The sequence below is a fragment of the Bubalus kerabau genome, chromosome 13 (assembly GCF_029407905.1).
Source record: "Bubalus kerabau isolate K-KA32 ecotype Philippines breed swamp buffalo chromosome 13, PCC_UOA_SB_1v2, whole genome shotgun sequence".
In the NCBI taxonomy this organism is placed as follows: Eukaryota; Metazoa; Chordata; class Mammalia; order Artiodactyla; family Bovidae; genus Bubalus; species Bubalus kerabau.
The window spans coordinates 75,096,379-75,117,419 of NC_073636.1; the positions used below are offsets into that span (position 1 = coordinate 75,096,379).

At 46.6% G+C, this 21,041-nt stretch overlaps 1 protein-coding gene across 2 annotated transcripts; it reads left to right on the top strand.

The window, feature by feature from the left end:
* Positions 1-13,084: 13,084 nt before the first annotated feature.
* On the top strand, positions 13,085-20,236 carry WFDC2 (WAP four-disulfide core domain 2). 2 transcript variants are annotated; one of them, XM_055543267.1, is made up of 4 exons: positions 13,085-13,219; positions 13,829-13,972; positions 16,906-17,058; positions 20,086-20,236. In XM_055543267.1, the coding sequence occupies exons 1-3, from the start codon at positions 13,144-13,146 to the stop codon at positions 17,055-17,057; spliced, it is 372 nt and encodes a 123-aa protein (XP_055399242.1). In that variant the 5' UTR covers positions 13,085-13,143; the 3' UTR covers position 17,058; positions 20,086-20,236. The 2 variants fall into 2 exon arrangements, 1 of the variants encoding a protein (XP_055399242.1); XR_008701265.1 differs by lacking the exons at positions 13,085-13,219; positions 13,829-13,972; positions 20,086-20,236 and adding an exon at positions 16,488-16,825 and having other exon boundaries at positions 16,906-17,041.
* The last annotated feature ends 805 nt before the right edge of the window (positions 20,237-21,041 follow it).

The window sequence follows — 21,041 nt, forward strand, 5'->3', positions numbered from 1 at the left end:
TCTTTGTAAAGACCTTACAACAGCGCCTGCACCCAGGAAGGAATAACCGCGTCCTATCTCAGTGCCTGCTATGTGTGCCAGGCACTGTCCTAGGCTCTGGATCACAGCAGAGAACAGCTCACAGCTCCCTGCCCTGCCAGAACTGACATTGTAGCTGGTGGATACAGTCAGTGATGATGAACAAGATACATTTCACAAAGAGATCACTGTCAGGCAGAAAATCATGCAGAATCAGGGCAAAGCAAATCACAGCAATTTTAGGCAGATGGTACTAAATATGGAAGGAAGGGTGAGTGGAAAGGCCCCAGGGCAGGAACAAGCTCCCTGAAGTGGGGAACAGAAAGGTCTGTGCAGCAAGGGAAACTATGGGAGAAGTAGGCGGGGATTTGCTCAGAGGTGATGTTAGGGCATCTAGGTTGTAATTCCAGGTGCAGTGGGAAAACTCAAGAAGACGTGAAGCAGGGAAATATCATGGTCTGATTTCATTTTTAAAAGGTCACTAGCCAACAATGAGAAAATGTAACACACCAAGAATAGAGAGAGGGGGAATTCCCTGGCAGTCCAGTGTAGGACTTCATGTTTCCAATGCAGGGGGCACAGCCTCCATCCCTGGTCAGGGGTCTAAGATCCCACAAGCCACACGATGTGGCAAAAAAAAAACAAAAAAAAAAGTGAAGAGAGGTCCATGCTGGAGATGGAGATCTGAGATTATTCACCTAATGGAAAATGGTGTTAGGAGGAGTGGTTATATGGACCCGGGAGGGTGCGCAATCACAGTAATACGGAGAATACGGCTCTGCTCTTGCCTTCCCACGTGACCCTGGAGGCGGGTCCACTTACAAGGGAGGGTGGTGCCTGGTACCATGTAATGATGGAGATGAATAACAACCACTGCAAAAGTCTGCTTTAGATGGATTCTCCTCCCTTACACAATTCTATGAAGCAGCCACACGAATTCCTGGAGTGCACGCTGGCTGTGTGTGCATTCTGCCCCTGCCTGTCCTGTGTTGTGCAAGTCAGCCTCAGTTTCCTCCTCTATAACGTGGGCGAGATGAAATCTCCCCTCTCCTGACTGTACAGAGGATGAGATTAGATAAACCCTGGGAAGGATGTTGAAAGGAGAAAGAAGAAGGTTCTTTCTTTCATATTTCTTTCCTTTTTTTTCTTTCAACTACTTTACATACTGGATTATGTTTCTTTTAAGTCTGTGTTTTGATATATGCTCTTTATTGACTAATTATCAGGTTTCATTGAAATTATACGTCAGTTTTCTAGAATTTCAAGTTTGATTCTTACTTGCTGCTAAGTCACTTCGGTCGTGTCCGACTCTGTGTGACCCCATAGAGGGCAGCCCACCAGGCTCCATCCCTGGGATTCTTACTTAGTTTTACTCTTAAAGTGCTGAACATTTATTAACGGTCTCCATCCAAAGAGCATGTAGATAGCTTGACACTGACAGATTTCTCACATATACATTTAATGGCTATTTTTAGGAAAGAATTTATTGCCACCCATAACATCAAGTTTCTTTCTTGGGAAGGAAGAAAGAGCAAAGGCTGTTGGGCAGGTATCTGGGAGTGTCTGTTACAGCTTCTCTCCCTGAGGCAGAGAAATTAAATATAACACCTGACTTTTCCAGGCAGAGACAAAATACCTTCAGGCCCCATGAACTGTCGAGGGTGCGGGCGCAAAGTGTCTTTGGTCCAGGACTGACCTGTCAGAGCACAAAGGTAGACAACATCCCTGGAGTCGCTGGGATGAAGCAGGGCCAGGTAGACAGAGCTCAGAGTATCTACAGGGCATTTTGACAACAGCCCTTGGACAACATTTTGACATTAATCAAAAAATGTTTGACAACCACATTTTGACATTAATCACATGTGAGCTCTATCTTGGTTGCTTTTAAAAAAAATTATATCCTAATCCAAGTTAACTTTATGAGGCTAGAAATATTATTTCGTGTTATAAATGAAGAAACTGAAGCTTGGAAGGATTAAATAATGTTGCCAAGGTCACCTAGCTAGGAAATGATGGAGCTGGGATTAACCTCTTCTCCAAGGTCACATAATCAATAATGGCAGGAGTGCAATTTGAACTCAAGATTCTCTGACTTCAAAGACTGCCCTCTAAAAGAAGTTTGAAAGCTGTGAGGCTAAAGCCTTGGAGGTTCACAAGACAGGACTCAAAGTTCTCAAATAAGGAAGCTCTGCTGTTCATAATTTTTTCAATTAGATGATATAGAAACAAATTTTTTTTATAATGAATTTGGTTTGCATTTATGCCATGAAGACCTTACCTGTGAGTTAGAGGAGGATGAGGGCTGACCAACCTAGACAGCATATTAAAAATCAGAGACATTACTTTGCCAACAAAGGCCCGTCTAGTCAAAGCTATGGTTTTTCCAGTGGTCATGTATGGATGTGACAGTTGGACTATAAAGAAAGCTGAGCATTGAAGAATTGATGCTTTTGAACTGTGGTGTTGGAGAAGACTCTTGAGAGTCCCTTGGACTGCAAGGAGATTCAACCAGTACATCCTAAAGGAGATCAGTCCTGAACATTTATTGGAAGGACTGATGCTGAAGTTGAAACTCCAATACTTTAGCCACCTGATGTGAAGAACTGATGTATTTGAAAAGATCCTGATGCTGGGAAAGATTGAAGGTGGGAGGAAAAGGGGACAACAGAGGATGAGATGGTTGGATGGCATCACCAACTTAAAGGACATGAGTTTGAGTAAACTCCAGGAGTTGGTGATGGACAGGGAGGCCTGGCGTGCTGCAATCCATGAGGTCGCAAAAGAGTCGGACGTGACTGAGCGACAACTGAACTGGATTGAGGCCTGAGAAAAGGCCATTGGATTTGGAAATGAGGAACTTGCTGGTGACCAGTAAAGGCATCAAATCTCCCTGGTTGTGAGCAACAGAAACTGACTCTGGCTACTGGAAGAAGAGAAGGAATTGGTGAGAATGATGTGGGGATGTAGAGGGCATCTATTCTCTCTTCCTGACTGTACCCTTAAGTTACATCCCATTGGATTCTTCGGCTGGCAACCAACAGCACTAGCTGATGTAATTCAGTCTTGGAACTGAAGGAAATGCTAAAAAGAATTCTGCTTGGAAAGGATGGGAAACAAGAGAATCAAGGTCTTCTCAGGCTGTTTTTGAATGAATACCATACATTTTCAGGATTTTTGTCATTCATTAAGAAGTGAAAGTGTTAGTCATTCAGTCATGTCTGATTCTTTGTGACAGTGGGGACTGTAGGCCACCAGGCTCCTCTGTCCATAGAATTCTCCAGGCGATGAACATTGGGGTACACATGTCTCTTTCCCTTCTGGTTTCCTCGGTGTGTATGCCCAGCAGTGGGATTGCTGGGTCATAAGGCAGTTCTATTTCCAGTTTTTTAAGTTATCTCCACAGTGTTCTCCATAGTGGCTGTACTAGTTTGCATTCCCACCAACAGTGTAAGAGGGTTCCCTTTTTTCCACACCCTCTCCAGCATTTATTGCTTGTAGACTTTTGGATCACAGCCATTCTGACTGGCGTGAAATGATACCTCATAGTGGTTTTGATTTGCATTTCTCTGATAATGAGTGATGTTGAGCACCTTTTCGTGTGTTTGTTAGCCATCTGTATGTCTTCTTTGGATAAATGTCTATTTAGAAATTTTTATAATAGCCAGGACATGGAAGCAACCTAGATGAATGGATAAGAAAGCTGTGGTACAGTGAGGAAACGCCACAATAAAGAGAACTCCACAAACTGCCAGAATACAGAAAGGACACCCCAAACTCAGCAATTTAAACAAGATGAAGAGACAGAGGAATAGCCAGCAGATAAAGGAACAGGATAAATGCCCACCAAACCAAACAAAAGAGGAAGAGATAGGGAATCTACCTGATAAAGAATTCCAAATAATGATAGTGAAATTGATCCAAAATCTTGAAATTAAAATGGAATCACAGATAAATAGCCTGGAGGCAAGGATTGAGAAGATGCAAGAAAGGTTTAACAAGGACTTAGAAGAAATAAAAAAGAGTCAATATATAATGAATAATGCAATAAGTGAAACTAAAAACACTCTGGAGGCAACAAATAGTAGAATAACAGAGGCAGAAGATAGGATTAGTGAATTAGAAGATAGAATGGTAGAAATAAATGAATCAGAGAGGATAAAAGAAAAACGAATTAAAAGAAATGAGGACAATCTCAGAGACCTCCAGGACAATATTAAACACTACAACATTCGAATCATAGGGGTCCCAGAAGAAGAAGACAAAAAGAAAGACCATGAGAAAATACTTGAGGAGATAATAGTTGAAAACTTCCCTAAAATGGGGAAGGAAATAATCACCCAAGTCCAAGAAACCCAGAGAGTCCCTAACAGGATAAACCCAAGGCGAAACACCCCAAGACACATATTAATCAAATTAACAAAGATCAAACACAAAGAACAAATATTAAAAGCAGCAAGGGAAAAACAACAAATAACACACAAGGGAATACCCATAAGGATAACAGCTGATCTTTCAATAGAAACTCTTCAAGCCAGGAGGGAATGGCAAGACATACTTAAAATGATGAAAGAAAATAACCTACAGCCCAGATTATTGTACCCAGCAAGGATCTCATTCAAGTATGAAGGAGAAATCAAAAGCTTTTCAGACAAGCAAAAGCTGAGAGAATTCTGCACCACCAAACCAGCTCTCCAACAAATACTAAAGGATATTCTCTAGACAGGAAACACAAAAATGGTGTATAAATTCGAACCCAAAACAATAAAGTAAATGGTAACGGGATCATACTTATCAGTAATTACCTTAAACGTAAATGGGTTGAATGCCCCAACCAAAAGACAAAGACTGGCTGAATGGATACAAAAACAAGACCCCTACATATGTTGTCTACAAGAGACCCACCTCAAAACAGGGGACACATACAGACTGAAAGTGAAGGGCTGGAAAAAGATTTTCCATGCAAATAGGGACCAAAAGAAAGCAGGAGTAGCAATACTCATATCAGATAAAATAGACTTTAAAACAAAGACTGTGAAAAGAGACAAAGATGGTCACTACATAATGATCAAAGGATCAATCCAAGAAGAAGATATAACAATTATAAATATATATGCACCCAACACGGGAGCACCGCAGTATGTAAGACAAATGCTAACAAGTATGAAAGAAGAAATTAACAATAACACAATAATAGTGGGAGACTTTAATACCCCACTCACACCTATGGATAGATCAACTAAACAGAAAATTAACAAGGAAACACAAACTTTAAACGATACAATAGACCAGTTAGACCTAATTGATATCTATAGGACATTTCATCCCAAAACAATGAATTTCACCTTCTTCTCAAGTGCACATGGAACCTTCTCCAGGATAGATCACATCCTGGGCCATAAAGCTAGCCTTGGTAAATTCAAAAAAATAGAAATCATTCCAAGCATCTTTTCTGACCACAATGCAGTAAGATTAGATCTCAATTACAGGAGAAAAACTATTAAAAAATCCAACATATGGAGGCTGAACAACACGCTGCTGAATAACCAACAAATCACAGAAGAAATCAAAAAAGAAATCAAAATTTGCATAGAAACGAATGAAAATGAAAACACAACAACCCAAAACCTGTGGGACACGGTAAAAGCAGTCCTAAGGGGAAAGTTCATAGCAATACAGGCACACCTCAAGAAACAAGAAAAAAGTCAAATAAATAACCTAACTCTACACCTAAAGCAACTAGAAAAGGAAGAAATGAAGAACCCCAGGGTTAGTAGAAGGAAAGAAATCTTAAAACTTAGAGCAGAAATAAATGCAAAAGAAACAAAAGAGATCATAGCAAAAATCAACAAAACCAAAAGCTGGTTTTTTGAAAGGATAAATAAAATTGACAAACCATTAGCCAGACTCATCAAGAAACAAAGGGAGAAAAATCAAATCAATAAAATTAGAAATGAAAATGGAGAGATCACAACAGACAATACAGAAATACAAAGGATCATAAGAGAGTACTATCAACAATTATATGCCAATAAAATGGACAACATGGAAGAAATGGACAAATTCTTAGAAAAGTACAACTTTCCAAAACTCGATCAGGAAGAAATAGAAAATCTTAACAGACCCATCACAAGCATGGAAATTGAAACTGTAATCAAAAATCTTCCAGCAAACAAAAGCCCAGGTCCAGATGGTTTCACAGCTGAATTCTACCAAAAATTTAGAGAAGAGCTAACACCTATCCTGCTCAAACTCTTCCAGAAAATTGCAGAGGATGGTAAACTTCCAAATTCATTCTATGAGGCCACCATCATCCTAATACCAAAACCTGACAAAGATCCCACAAAAAAAGAAAACTACAGGCCAATATCACTGATGAACATAGATGCAAAAATCCTTAACAAAATTCTAGCAATCAGAATCCAACAACACATTAAAAAGATCATGCACCATGACCAAGTGGGCTTTATCCCAAGGTTGCAAGGATTCTTCAATATCCGCAAATCAATCAATGTAATACACCACATTAACAAATTGAAAAATAAAAACCATATGATTATCTCAATAGATGCAGAGAAAGCCTTTGACAAAATTCAACATCCATTTATGATAAAAAAAACTCTCCAAAAAGCAGGAATAGAAGGAACATGCCTCAACATAATAAAAGCTATATATGACAAACCCACAGCAAACATTATCCTCAATGGTGAAAAATTGAAAGCATTTCCTCTAAAGTCAGGAACAAGACAAGGGTGCCCACTTTCACCATTACTATTCAACATAGTTTTGGAAGTTTTGGCCACAGCAATCAGAGCAGAAAAAGAAATAAAAGGAATCCAAATTGGAAAAGAAGAAGTAAAACTCTCACTATTTGCAGATGACATGATCCTCTACATAGAAAACCCTAAAGACTCCACCAGAAAATTACTAGAACTAATCAATGACTATAGTAAAGTTGCAGGATATAAAATCAACACACAGAAATCACTTGCATTCCTATACACTAATAATGAGAAAACAGAAAGAGAAATTAAGGAAACAATTCCATTCACCATTGCAACGGAAAGAATAAAATACTTAGGAATATATCTACCTAAAGAAACTAAAGACCTATATATAGAAAACTATAAAACACTGGTGAAAGAAATCAAAGAGGACACTAACAGATGGAGAAATATACCATGTTCATGGATTGGAAGAATCAATATAGTGAAAATGAGTATACTACCCAAAGCAATCTATAGATTCAATGCAATCCCTATCAAGCTACCAACAGCATTCTTCACAGAGCTAGAACAAATAATTTCACAATTTGTATGGAAATACAAAAAACCTTGAATAGCCAAAGCGATCTGGAGAAAGAAGAATGGAACTGGAGGAATCAACCTACCTGACTTCAGGCTCTACTACAAAGCCACAGTTATCAAGACAGTATGGTACTGGCACAAAGACAGAAATATAGATCAATGGAACAAAATAGAAAGCCCAGAGATAAATCCACGCACATATGGACACCTTATCTTCGACAAAGGAGGCAAGAATATCCAATGGAGAAAAGGCAATCTCTTTAACAAGTGGTGCTGGGAAATCTGGTCAACCACTTGTAAAAGAATGAAACTAGAACACTTTCTAACACCATACACAAAAATAAACTCAAAATGGATTAAAGATCTAAACGTAAGACCAGAAACTATAAAACTCCTAGAGGAGAACATAGGCAAAACACTCTCTGACATACATCACAGCAGGATCCTCTATGACCCACCTCCCAGAATATTGGAAATAAAAGCAAAAATAAACAAATGGGACCTAATTAACCTTAAAAGCTTCTGCACATCAAAGGAAACTATTAGCAAGGTGAAAAGACAGCCTTCAGAATGGGAGAAGATAATAGCAAATGAAGCAACTGACAAACAACTAATCTCGAGAATATACAAGCAACTCCTACAGCTCAACTCCAGAAAAATAAATGACCCAATCAAAAAATGGGCCAAAGAACTAAATAGACATTTCTCCAAAGAAGACATACAGATGGCTAACAAACACATGAAAAGATGCTCAACATCACTCATTATCAGAGAAATGCAAATCAAAACCACTATGAGGTACCATTTCACACCAGTCAGAATGGCTGCGATCCAAAAGTCTACAAGTAATAAATGCTGGAGAGGGTGTGGAGAAAAGGGAACCCTCTTACACTGTTGGTGGGAATGCAAACTAGTACAGCCACTCTGGAGAACAGTGTGGAGATTCCTTAAAAAACTGGAAATAGAACTGCCTTATGATCCAGCAATCCCACTGCTGGGCATACACACTGAGGAAACCAGAAGGGAAAGAGACACGTGTACCCCAATGTTCATCGCAGCACTGTTTATAATAGCCAGGACATGGAAGCAACCTAGATGTCCATCAGCAGATGAATGGATAAGAAAGCTGTGGTACATATACACAATGGAGTATTACTCAGCCATTAAAAAGAATACATTTGAATCAGTTCTAATGAGGTGGATGAAACTGGAGCCTATTATACAGAGTGAAGTAAGCCAGAAAGAAAAACACCAATACAGTATACTAATGCATATATATGGAATTTAGAAAGATGGTAACAATAACCCTGTATACGAGACAGCAAAAGAGACACTGATGTATAGAACAGTCTTTTGGACTCTGTGGGAGAGGGAGAGGGTGGGATGATTTGGGAGAATGGCATTGAAACATGTATAATATCATATATGAAATGAGTCGCCAGTCCAGGTTCGATGCACGATACTGGATGCTTGGGGCTGGTGCACTGGGATGACTCAGAAGGATGGTATGGGGAGGGAGGAGGGAGGAGGGTTCAGGATGGGGAACACGTGTATACCTGTGGTGGATTCATGTTGATATATGGCAAAACCAATACAATATTGTAAAGTTAAAAAATAAAACAAAATTAAAAAAAAAAAGAAATCTCCAGGCAAGAATACTGGAGTGGGTAGCCAGTCCCTTCTGCAGGGGATCTTCCTGACACAGGGATAGAGCAAGTGTCTCCAGCATTGCAGGCAGATTCTTTACCCTCTTAACCACCAGGGAAGCATTCATTGGTCAACATTAAAATTCCAAGGAGAGCATCTGTTTGGCCACTCTTGGTCTGGGGGTAAAATCAAGAACTCTGATTGGTAAGCCCCTCAACCTGCCTGGCCCACCTGGGGTAGAAGAAGGATCGTTCCCTCAAACAAAGATCAGGCTACCTTTTTTTAAATTATTTATTTCTTTGTTTATTTTTGGTTGCTCTAGGTCTTGGTTGCTGCTCTCAGTCTTTCTCTAGTTGCGGTGAGATGGGGTTACTCTTCGTTGCATTGCACAGGCTTCCCATCGCAGGCCTCTCTTGTTGTGAGGCACAGGCTCAGTAATTGTGGTTCACAGGCCCTAGTACAGGAAGGCTTCAGTAGCCCCATGGCATGTGGAATCTTCGCGGACCAGGGATGGAACCCATGACCCCTGCATTGGCAGGCAGATTCTTATCCACTGTACCACCAGGCAAGTCCAAAATCAGGCTAGTGTTATCAGTAAAAGGACAAAGGGATGCTAGGTGACAAAACAGCAAAGTAGCCAATACACTCAGAAAGAGAGGTTTCCTGAGTTAGGAAGTTTGAATGAGTCCAAGAGGACAAAGAGCCATTGTATGGTTAAAGGTACCCTTTTCCTTCCTGGGAATTTCTCAGATATCTAACGTTCATTTGTTTACAGTCATCTTATAGTGGGCAAGTCTGCAGCTGACTCATATCACCACCCATTTCAACCTTGTTAAATAAAAACAAGCTACCTTTTCCCGAACACTTACGATGAGCTCACCCAACAAGCCACAGTTTTAAATGCCCTCCAGGCCAGGTGAGTAATGAGGACAGAAGTATTTGAGGTTGGGGTGGAGGCAAGAGGACAGTAATGAATGCTGGGGATTATGGAAACTGGAGAGAACACTCCCCTCCCGGGAAGAGAGCAGCCCCCCTTAGCTTAGTCCAGTGTAGTCCCTTGAACGGCACCACCAGCATCCCTGGAAACCCTTAGATGCAGATTCTCAGACTTCTCCCCAGTCCTACCGATTCAAAACCCTGGAGGTAGAGATCTTAAATCTGTGTTTGAACAAGTGGTCTACGTGATCCTGATGCTTGCTCAGGTTTGAGGTCCAGTGTTCTAGTCGATGGATGCCACTGTGTTCCCAGATCATTTCCTTTTACTGAAAGATATTAGAATTTTACTTTTATGTGAAATTCCTCACTCTTAAATTTGACGACTAATTCAAACTCTTAAAAGGTACTGTGTGGGCTCACGATATAATATTCTATCCAGATTTGCAACCTCTGGTTTATGCTGTTGATACAGAGCAGGGCCCTGTGGGGCTCCTGGGCACAAGGCCTTTCTGTGTCTTGCATTTCTTTGATTATAGAAAACAGCCTTCATTCAGCCTCCATGACCTTCCCTGAGGTCCAATCAGCAGATTCAAGCAATTGTTAGTTAGGGAAGGAAGGGGATAGGAGACAAGGGAGAAATAGTCAAGAACAGCCTTGGGGCAAGGTTCTGCTTCCCCATTAACAGATACATACAACAATATTTTTGTGCTATTTCGCAGGTATTGAAACCCCTTCCAGGTGGGAGAAGTTAAGGATTAATGATGGTAATCTGCCCACAAGCATGTAGACCCCAGACCCATTGGACCTACCTGCAGGTTGATGATGCTGACTCCTACTATGTCACCACCAACCCATCAGAAGAATATCAATGAGCTGATCATGTCCTCTTTGCACAATCACTGTAAAACTTCTCACTATCTTCTCCAAGTTGGGACACATGCTTTTGAGGGTGTTCGATTGCTGTGGCGCCGTTTGCCTGGCAAAGTAACAAAGCTGTTCTTTTCTGCTTCACCCAAAACTCTGTTTCCAAGAATCAACTCGGCACCAGTATACAAAGAAGCTGAATTTTGGACCTTAGTTTTCCCTTTGACTCTTAATATAATCCTACAAAACACTTCTTGTGATATGTTCCACCTTCCTTCTTTTGCCCTCACTCTGCAGTTTGTAGGATCTTAGTTCCTCAACCGGGGATTGAACCTGGGCCCTCAGCAGTGAAAGCATGGAGTCCTAACCATTGGACAGCCAGGGAATTCCTTCAAGGATACCCGTTTCAAGGAATAAGAAGACATAGGTCCAAAAAGTGAGGTGCTGTTATAAGTCACATAGGAAGTAGCCAACCCCTGATTTGGATCTGAGTGTATTTGGTTTTAAAGCCTCTGCCCTTTTTATATTGTATGTAGAAGCAAACTGTATGAACGCACCCAGTACACAAGCTGGCATCACAAAAGCTAAACATCTTTGGCATGCCATGGGCCGTGGACCTATGGAGCTTTCTCCTCTATTTGTGTGCCCCACCCCATCCCGCTCACCTCAGGCTAATCCCCATTCCTGTCAAGAGAGTCAGTCCCCAGGAGAACCCAAGAGGGCTGGAGAGGGGTGAGGCCGGGCAGTTTCCTGGCGTGGGCAAGCTGACGAGGTGCCAGAAGAAAGCTGTGGGCAGCAGTGCCCGAGGCTGAATGTCCAGCACGCAGCTGGATTCACAGGCTAAGACCAGTTGCCCGTCAACGTGTCCTCTGCATGTCCTAGACTAAGTTCCAGGAGCAGCCCTGGGCTGAGCCCCTACCTGGCTCCGGCCTCATGGCTGCTAACTGTTCTGTGCTCAGAGTAAACAGCCCGGGCCCCTCCCAGCGAGGACCTGTCTCCAGTCCCCAGGCTGGACAAGGGAAGTGGGGGAAGTATTCGCAGCCTCTTTTCCCCGGGCCATCTGTGGGGACGGTGGCTGGACATACTTCTATCATCAAGTCCTGCTCCTCTGTCATCCCCATGGCCACTGCTCTCCACCCCTTCCACCCTCCGGCAGCAAAGACCTCCTGGGGTTTACTGACCTCAGATTTGAATCAGGAGGGATGTTTGAAGATACTTCTTGCCAGGTAACCATGCTTTGGCATTTACCAGCCTGCATGTTAAACCTCGATGTCTACTCATCAGTCTCCTTACTAACAGGAGACACCATCTCAGCCCATTTACAGATCTCTGGAGATGACAACTTGGCAGTTCAGAACAGAGAAGAGATTCATTCAAGGTCCCGCAGCTAGAAGTGGGAGAGACGGGAGTCAAACCGGACTCTGTCACCCAAAGGCCAATGTTGAGAGCTCCTTTAATTACTTTCTCTACAGCAACTGTGTGCCCTAGATGTGTCACGAAAACATACATTTATGATGGATGGGAAAAAAAACAGACTTGGAGAGATGGAGACCTGGGATCAAACCTTGTCTCTGCAACTTCGCTTGGGACTCGGGGAGCTGGGAGGGCCTCCTGCACCATTCATCTGGCACACACTACTGGCGATGATAATATCCCTCTGTTCATACGTGTCTGGGACCACCCGTCACATCATGAGACACTGAGCACAATCAGAGTGAGTGAGCCTGCGTGTCTGCACGGGGAAGAGAGAGGGAGAAACACACGTCCTGATGACTCCAGACCTTAGCAGGTGTTCCACCTTCTCTGGCCTCGGTGTCTCGTGTCCAGTGGGTTCATGTGTAAATACGCTTTCCTGTGGCTCCTTCTGTGTGCTGTGTATCACTACACAACACGCCCACCACGAATCCCTAAAGTGAGATCCAGACTCTGACCTGCTGACCCCGAGTCCAGCCACTTCGTCTACAGTCTCCCCCAGTGGGTCCTGCCCTCCTCTCTCCTACCACAGTGGGCATCACAGGGAGACCCCTGGGTCTCGGAATGGGATCCAGGGAGTCCTAGATCTAGCCCTTGGCTGCCTGCTGCCCTGCCCCCAGGGCCCAGAGGGAGGTGGGGAGGGGGAGGGGACAAGGGTCCGGGTGAGACCAGCTGCACCCGGCCAGGAAGCCGCTTAGGTTCCTGGTTCCCATTGGGGCCAGAGTGACACCTGATCCTGGGAGATTGTGAAATGACAGGAGGTGGCAGTCGGCCCGCCTGCCTTGTGTGCTGAGCCCTCTACCCGCAAGCGTTCAGCCCCGCCCCTACCCCACGCCCCCCAGGAACCCAGTTAAATCTTCCTGGCGGCGCCTCATTCCCGCACCCCGCCCTGGCGAGCACCATGCCTGCCTGCCGCCTGGGTCCCCTCCTCGCCGCCCTCCTCCTTGGCCTGCTCCTGGGCCTCCCCCCGGTCACAGGTGAGTGGGGCGGGGAAAGGCTGGGTGCCCAGAGGGGCCGAACCAGGAGCGAAGGAACGGAGCCGGGCAGGAGTTTAGCCTCTCTGCGCAGTGAGGATTCCCCAGGGCGGAAGTGGGGAGTCCCCTGCAGACTAAAATGTGGGGATCCCTGGTGCTCTGAAGGAGGTAGCCCTTGAGCTTCAGATGTGTGGTCCAGTGTGCTGGAGGTGCGCAGAGACCACTGAAGACTGACCCTTATGCCTGGGATGGGGCGAGGGTTGGGGGGCAGCGGGGGAGGGGGGGGGAGGTTCTTTGCTGATGTTGGAGATGCAATGGCCAGTGGCGGGGACCCTCTGCCGGGACATTGGAAGCTCCTAGACGCTCAGTCGGGCTGGGGTCTCCTAAAAATTCAAGGCTCAGAGGCCAAGGGTTTGGTCCCTCCTGTCCTCCCAAGGTATTGGAGGACCCCGTCCCTGGAAGTGGGGCTCTCTGAAGACTGTTAGGGCGGGGCCTAGGAACTGAGACTCAGAATTCCAGTGGGGGTGGGGATTGAGATTGGGGGCCATCGGACACGAGGTGGGCATCCTCTGAGAGCGGGCCCGGGTGCCCCACTACCCGTCCACCTCCCAGGCTCAGTCGCAGTGAAGCCGGGTGAGTGTCCCGAGCTGGAGGGTGACGCGAACTGCACGAAGGCGTGCGTCTTGGATGAGGACTGTGATGACAACCTCAAGTGCTGCGAGGCCGGCTGCGCCACCGTCTGCCAGATGCCTAATGGTAACCTGGGGGACCCTCGCGGGCCGGGGCGTGGCAGCGGGGGTGCGGGAGAAGGGAGCGCCCCGTTCCGGGCACACCAGCGCTACCGACCCGGGGGTCCAGGACCAGGTCGAGGTGGCTGGAACCGGATCAGCCCGTGCTCTCCCTCCCGCGACCCCGGGGAGACCGAGGCGTCGCTGACATGCCGCCGAGGGGAAGGGAGGTCCCCCACTCCCAGCCGGATTCATCGCTCTGGTGCATGACGGACTTCCGGGACGCACCGCGGGGACGTGGTTCCGGACCATTGTTCCCTGAGATCTGGGCGCCAGGGTCGAAGCTTCCTCCTGGCGGGGGTTTAGCCTCGGGGCAGCTCTGGGCTGTCCAATGGGCTGGGTCCCGAGGTCTTAGACTCGCTCCCCTGCCAGAACCCCTTTCCTGTGGCTTCCCCGGCCCTGGGGGAAGGCTTTGGGATGCCTACTGGTCCGGACTCCCCAAATTCCTCTGTCCAGATGGAGGCTTTCCAGGTTTAGGAGAGCACTCCACCCATCTTAAAGATGTGATACAAAAGAGAGAAAGGTTCTTGTCCAAGGTCACACTGCCATCCCTGGCTGGACAGGATTCATAACACAGGGGGTCCCTTTTTTGTCTGAGTGGCTTGAAGAAAGTCAGGACCCCATCCTGAGCAGCCCTCCCCCTTCCTCCTCTTAACACCCTCTCTTCTGCTCTGAAGACTGAGTGAGAGAGAGTGTGTGAAGCTTGCCCTTCATAGAAAGCACTTGCTGGAGCTCAAGACTGTCCAGCAGGTCCTAGGGACTCCTACCTGAGCAGGAAGGGGTCTTAAACAGCTTGGACTCTGAGCATCTTGTTTTTCAGAGGGAAAAACTGAGGACTAGAAGCCAGGATATGACCTGATCCCACCTTATTGGGATCGCTTGTCTTTACCCAGAGAAAAAGTCCCTATGATGCTCCCTCCCTGTGATTTCTCTGAAGATGCCTGCAGGGCCAGGAAGGCCTGTAATCAGAGACCTCAGTCAGAGCAGGTGGTGGGAGCCGGAGGGAGGAACAGCCTGTCAAGGGGGCTTGTGGATCTGGGGATCTCTACTGCTACAGCTAAGTCACTTCAGTCGTGTCTGACTCTGTGCCACCCCATAGACGGCAGCCCACCAGGCTCCCCCGTCCCTGGGATTCTCCAGGCAAGAACACTGGAGTGGGTTGCCATTTCCTTCTCCGATGCATGAAAGTGAAAAGTGAAAGTGAAGTCACTCAGTCATATCCAACTCTTAGCGACCCCATGGACTGCAGCCTACCAGGCTCCTCCGTCCATGGGATTTTCCAGGCAAGAGTACTCTAACCTGGACCAAAGTGAGGAAAACCAGGAGAGGAGGACATTGGGAGAGAAAGACACAGATGAGAGGAGAGTGGGGAGAAAAGAGGAGTTTCTGCTTGGGGGAGTCTCTGCTGCTCCCTGGTCTCGGATAGACTGAGGCAGGAAGAGGGGCAGGGACAGAGCGTCTCCTGGATTAGAATCCTCGTTGTACCATCTGCAGGTTTGTGTCCTGAGCAAGTGGCTTCACTTCTCTGAGCCTTTGCTTTCTCCTTGACACAATGGGATGAGAATCTCAGATGTTGTAGGACTGCCATGAGGCTAAATGAAATGGTACACGTGAGACGTCTCAGCAGAGAGTAGATCCTCCACTCACAGTGGCTTGTTTGGTGAGTTACTGGCTATTGATGCCCTTCTGTCCTGGGGCAGCTCGGAAAGGGTGTCTGTGCAGGAAGGCAGGCCCCCGTGTCCTCTCAGCTCATCATCCAGCTCTGAGCCTGCTTGACATTTGGCTGGACTTGCTCCTCGGGCTTCTGGGCACTGAGCCCAGCTCCCTCCTCCCTGAGCCTGGAGTGGAGCACAGGTTGTGTGTGTGTGTGTGTGTCTGTGGACATTGAAAGGCTGGGCTCAGGTCTTGGTTTTACTTCTGATCAGCAGTGTGATGTTGGGTGATGCCTTCACCTCTCTGGGTTTCATTCTCCTCTGCTGTAATAAGAATACAGTAGAAATATCCCCTACAGAAGAGAGGTTTGATGTGAAAACTAAAGGACAAAATGGATTTGCACTAAGGACTTGTTAATTGGCACATCTCTGTGGTTTTGTGTATGTGTGTGTGTGTATGCAATAGTGGAAGAATGCTTCTCTGGGTGTTAGAGTGAGAGTGTAGAGGGGACCTTGGTTCCACTGGTTGTAACTAGGAGTGAGTATACGGGAGTGAAGGCCTTGTGGGTGCATCACCCTGACATGGGCGCTATGCTTTATTGCTTACAAAGCAACACAATGCATGGTGCACAGACCTGAAGCCAGTTTCCTGGGTTCAAATCCTGTCTCTACCCTGTTTGACTTAAAGCAAATTATTGAACTTTTTGACTCAATTTCCTCATCTGCAACATGAGAAAATAGTTACAGCTCCTTGTCCCAGGTTCTAGGATTATCCCGAGGATTAGATGAGTTAATAAATGTCGCAAGCTTCGGATAATGCCTGCTACTTAGAAGGAACTAAGTGTTAACAGCTGCCTTTACTCATCATCATTATTACTGCTACAAAGGACGTTGACTTCTCAGGGAGAAGTCTGTTGCCTCCATTGCTTCCGTAACAACCCTGTGGTGTGGTCAACACTGATCTCATCTGACACCTGAAGACGCAGGGCTCTGGGGGATTTCCCTCCTGAGGCCACAAAGTTAGGAGAAGGCAGAGCTGGGACTCAAACTGGAGTGCAGTGATCTCAAAACCCCTGGGAGGAGAGAACAGGAGGAAGAGAGTTTGCAGACGACCTTCCAAGCCCCCTGAGATTCGCTCAGGCAAGCAGCTGTCTTATTTGTGAATCCAGGTGGGCAGACATGCTGTGGAGACGTGTGCAGCCGCCTGCCTCAGCTCTGCTCACCACCTCTTACTCCTTTTTTCACCCAGATAAGCCGGGCTCATGCCCTAATGTGGATATCGCCTTCCCCCAGCTTGGCCTCTGCCGGGACCAGTGCCAGGTGGACAGCCAGTGTCCTGACGCATTGAAATGCTGCATCAATGGTTGCGGGAGGGTGTCCTGTGTCACCCCTGTCTTCTGAGGTAGGTGCCCTGTGGTGGGGGGAGGGATACATTGATACCCAGATATGACAACCTCTGCAGGAGGCTGAAAAGGAGCCCTTGAGCTAACACAGTGCTATTCGCTTATCCATCCTTTGATTTGTTCTCATCTGCTCAACAGATAGTCACTGAGCATCTATCACAGGCGGTTCACTGCTCTAGGTGCTGGGATGCTCCATGAGGAAACAAACCCAACAAAAATTTCTCTCTGATGGGTTTTATATACTGTGCATTCATGCGTCCTAAGTCGTTTCAGTCGTGTCCGACTCTGCGACTCTATGGACCTGAGCCCACCAGGCTCCTCTGTCCATGGGATTCTCCAGACACACCTACTGGAGTGGGTAGCTGTGCCCTCCTCCAGAGGATCTTCCCAACCCAGGGATCGAACCTGCATCTCTTATGTCTCCTGTGATGGCAGGGGAGTTCTTTACCAGTAGTGCCACCTGTAGATGCTAGTGAATGATAAATCAAATAAAAAAGCAAGTATACCCTGTAAAAGGGCTTCCCTGGTAGCTCAGTTGGTATAGAACCTGCAGGAGACTGGGGTTTAATCCCTGGTTGGGAAGATCCTCTTGAGAAGGAAATGGCAAACCACTCAAGTATACTTGCCTGGAAAAATCCCATGGACAGAGGAGCCTGGTGGTCTGCAGTCCATGGGGTTGCAAAGAGTCAGGCACGACTGAGCGACTAACACCTTCATTCAACACTTTCATTCCCTGTAAAATGTTAGCAGGAAATAAGTGACCTGGAGAAAAAGAAAACAGAAGGAGAATTCGGAGTAGGGATGGGGAGCAGCAGGGAGTTGTGTTGCAGTGTTATCACAAGACCTTCCAAAAGGCAGCATTTGAACAAACTTGTTGGAGATGATGGAGGGAACTGGGAGCTTTCAGAGAGCCTGTTATGACCAGTGGGGGCAGCGGATATAAAGCAGTAGAACCCCTGGTGTGTTTCAGGAAAAGCCTGAAGTCTGGAGCCTATGATCAAAAAGAGGGCAATAGAGGAGAGGGTCAGAGAGGCATTTTATTTATTTATGGCTGCACTGGGTCTTCACTGCTATGCACAGGCTTTCTCTGGTTGCAGCAAGCTGGGGCTACTCTGTGTTACGTTGCACGGGTTTCTCGTTGTGGTGGCTTCCATTGTTGCAGAGCCCAGGCTCTAGGCAAGTGGGCTTCCGTAATTGCAGCACGCAGGCTCAGTAGGTGTAGCACATGGTCTTAGTTGCTCTGCAGCATGTGGAATCTTCCTGGACCAGGGATCGGACCCAGGTCCCCTGTATTGGCAGGCAGATTCTTAACCACTGGATCACCAGGAAAGTCCAGGACTTTGGTCTTGACCCAGAGATGTTGGGCCCTTGGAAATGGACATGCTCTTGAATTTAAAAGGATTGCTCCGGCTGCTGTGTGGAGACCCTAGAGGCAGCAGTAGCAGAAGCAGGGAGACCAGCTAGGAGGTTCCTACAAGAGGCCAGGTGGGAGGTGATGGACCAGGTGACCTAAGAGGCTGGGTTTGCGACATACATGAAGGTGGATGGGACAATATTTGCTGATTATTTGGGCTGTGAGATTTACTCCTTTTCCCCTTCACTTGTGCACTTATTCTGTGACCAACAGGGCTACATTCACCTGCTTTGAGTGGTTCTCATGCCTAAAGATAAGATCATGGAGCCTCTTTTTCCCCACAGATAATTAAAAATAAAACAATGTTAAGTCTTAAAGCAAGCATAAGAAAGTAAAGAAAGGGACTTCCCTGGTGGTCCCATGGCTAAGAGTCTGAGCTCCCAATGCAGGAGGCCTGGGTTTGATCCCTGGTCAAGGAAATAGATCCCACACGCTGCAACTCAGACCCAGTGCAGCCAAATGAATAAATACATAAAGATTTAAAAAAAAAAAAAAAAAGAAAGAAAGAGAAACAAAACCCAAAGCACATGCATCTTCAGCCCATTGAGGGATCCAGCACTGTGCCATGTGCTGGGACAGAAGTTGACGGCTGCCCTTCCTTACTGAGTTTGCAGCCAGGTGGCCGAGGCAGACAGTTGGACAGACACTCCCAATGCCTATAATCAGTGCGGCAGTGGAGGGCAGGGCTGGGTGTGGTAAGAACACAGGAGGAAATCTCACCCAGGTGACGGTGGGGGAAGGAGGGAGCAGGGTTCTGAGCCAGTCCTGAAGGATGAGTGAAAGGTCAGTAGTCTGGTGAAGTACAGTGGTAGGGAAGCTGTTCCGGATGGAGGGAATGGGACCAAGCAAGCCCCCGGAAGGACCCCCTGGTTGTAATTTAATTGCTAATCGTGCGCTGCTGTTGATAAGCTCTCAGTCAACAGACTGGCAGGTCAGTGAGGTAACCTATTGTCCAGATGTGAAGACTGAGACCCAGACAGAGGGGAAGACATGCCCAAGGACCCATGGTTGCCAATTCAGTGCCTGAAAGGGAAGCCTGGTCTCGCCAGGGCCCAGAGCTCTCCAGTGATGCCAGCTGCCTCTTGTCTCCATATGTGCCAACAGCATGGGCTGGCATTGCAGTCAGGAAGACCCAGGTTCAGATTTCAGCTCTGACAATTAACTAGCCTTTTTCACCTCCCTGAACTGCAAATATTTTGCTTATAAAATGGGATAAATAAGATCTTTTTGATCAGTTAACTTAGCTTAACCGAAGGAATGGGGGCATAGTGCAATTTCCTAGTGGTGGAAGGATTCTTAGGGAGATAAATGACAGTGACCCCTCATGAATGATCACAGTGGTCAGTAGGGACCATGGTATACCCAGGTGTATCCTGAGATGGTCAGAGCAAAAGAAGTGAGTCTAGGACCTTCAGAAAAATGCCTGCAGAGCCCCAGGGCCTCGAGAAAGTGAGACTTTGCTGGGGGGCAGGGGGTAGGAAGGTAGCAGGGTGGGGGCGGTGGAATGTGATGGAGTGGGAGGAGCTTTGGATCAGAATTTAAGCTGCAAGCACTCTTGTCTAGTGTCCCTGGTATTGTTGTTGATGGTATTATTATGATTTTCTTCCTCCAGCTCCAGCCTGTGGACTGAGGGAGCAGCAGTGTCTGCCTGGCCCTGTCTGGCTCCAGCCCAGCTGCCCTCCTCCCTTCCTGGCCTCTTCCCTCCCTCCTGAGCTGACCACAGCTGCTTCTTTTTCCAACCAATAAAGTGACTGCTTCCAGCACTGGCGGGCCTGTGGCCTCTGTTCTTATAATTCAGGCACATTCCATTCCTGCCTGCAACCTCGGGCTGCGGAGGTGGGAGTGGGCGTGGCCACCAGATCGTCCAGGCAGAGTCCGAGAAGAGATGAGCTGTGACACGGTGACACAGTGAAGGTAACTCAAGGCTCTGTGTGCCGAGGCCCTTCCCCAGTTAATCCGCCCACCAGCCCTGTGCAGTTGCAGGTTATTCTCTCAGGGTGATGGAGAAGAGAACTGGGGCTCAGAGAGATGCTGGAATCCTTCCAGAGCTGCTGGGAGTTCTGACAACAGCAGCAGGTGCTGTGTGCCTGACATGGGGCTGGGAGATTCACTTGTAAGATCTCCTGAATCCCCCAAATAGCCCTCAGATTGTGATAAGGTCTTCCTTGGTGGCTCAATGGTAAAGAATCTCGCTGCAGTGCAGGAGACCTGGGTTAGATCCCTCATCTGGGAAGATCCCACATGCCATGGAGCAACTAAGCTCCTGGGTCTCAACTATTGAGCCAGTGTTACAGACGGGTCTCAGCCAAGTTACTTGCTAGAGGCCACACAGAAAGAAGGTAACAAAGTCAGGGTGCTTTGTTGTAGGTTTTGGTTTTTGTTTTAATCAAGCTATTATTTTGTAGAAATAACACTTACATGGATCACAATTCAAAAGGTAAAAAACAGGATATACAATGTATGTACCACATCTTCTTTAAAATAAATAGCCAGGCTTCCCTGGTGGCAAAGAATCTGCCTGCCAGTGCAGGAGACCAGGGTTGGATTCCACATGCCTCAGAGCAAATA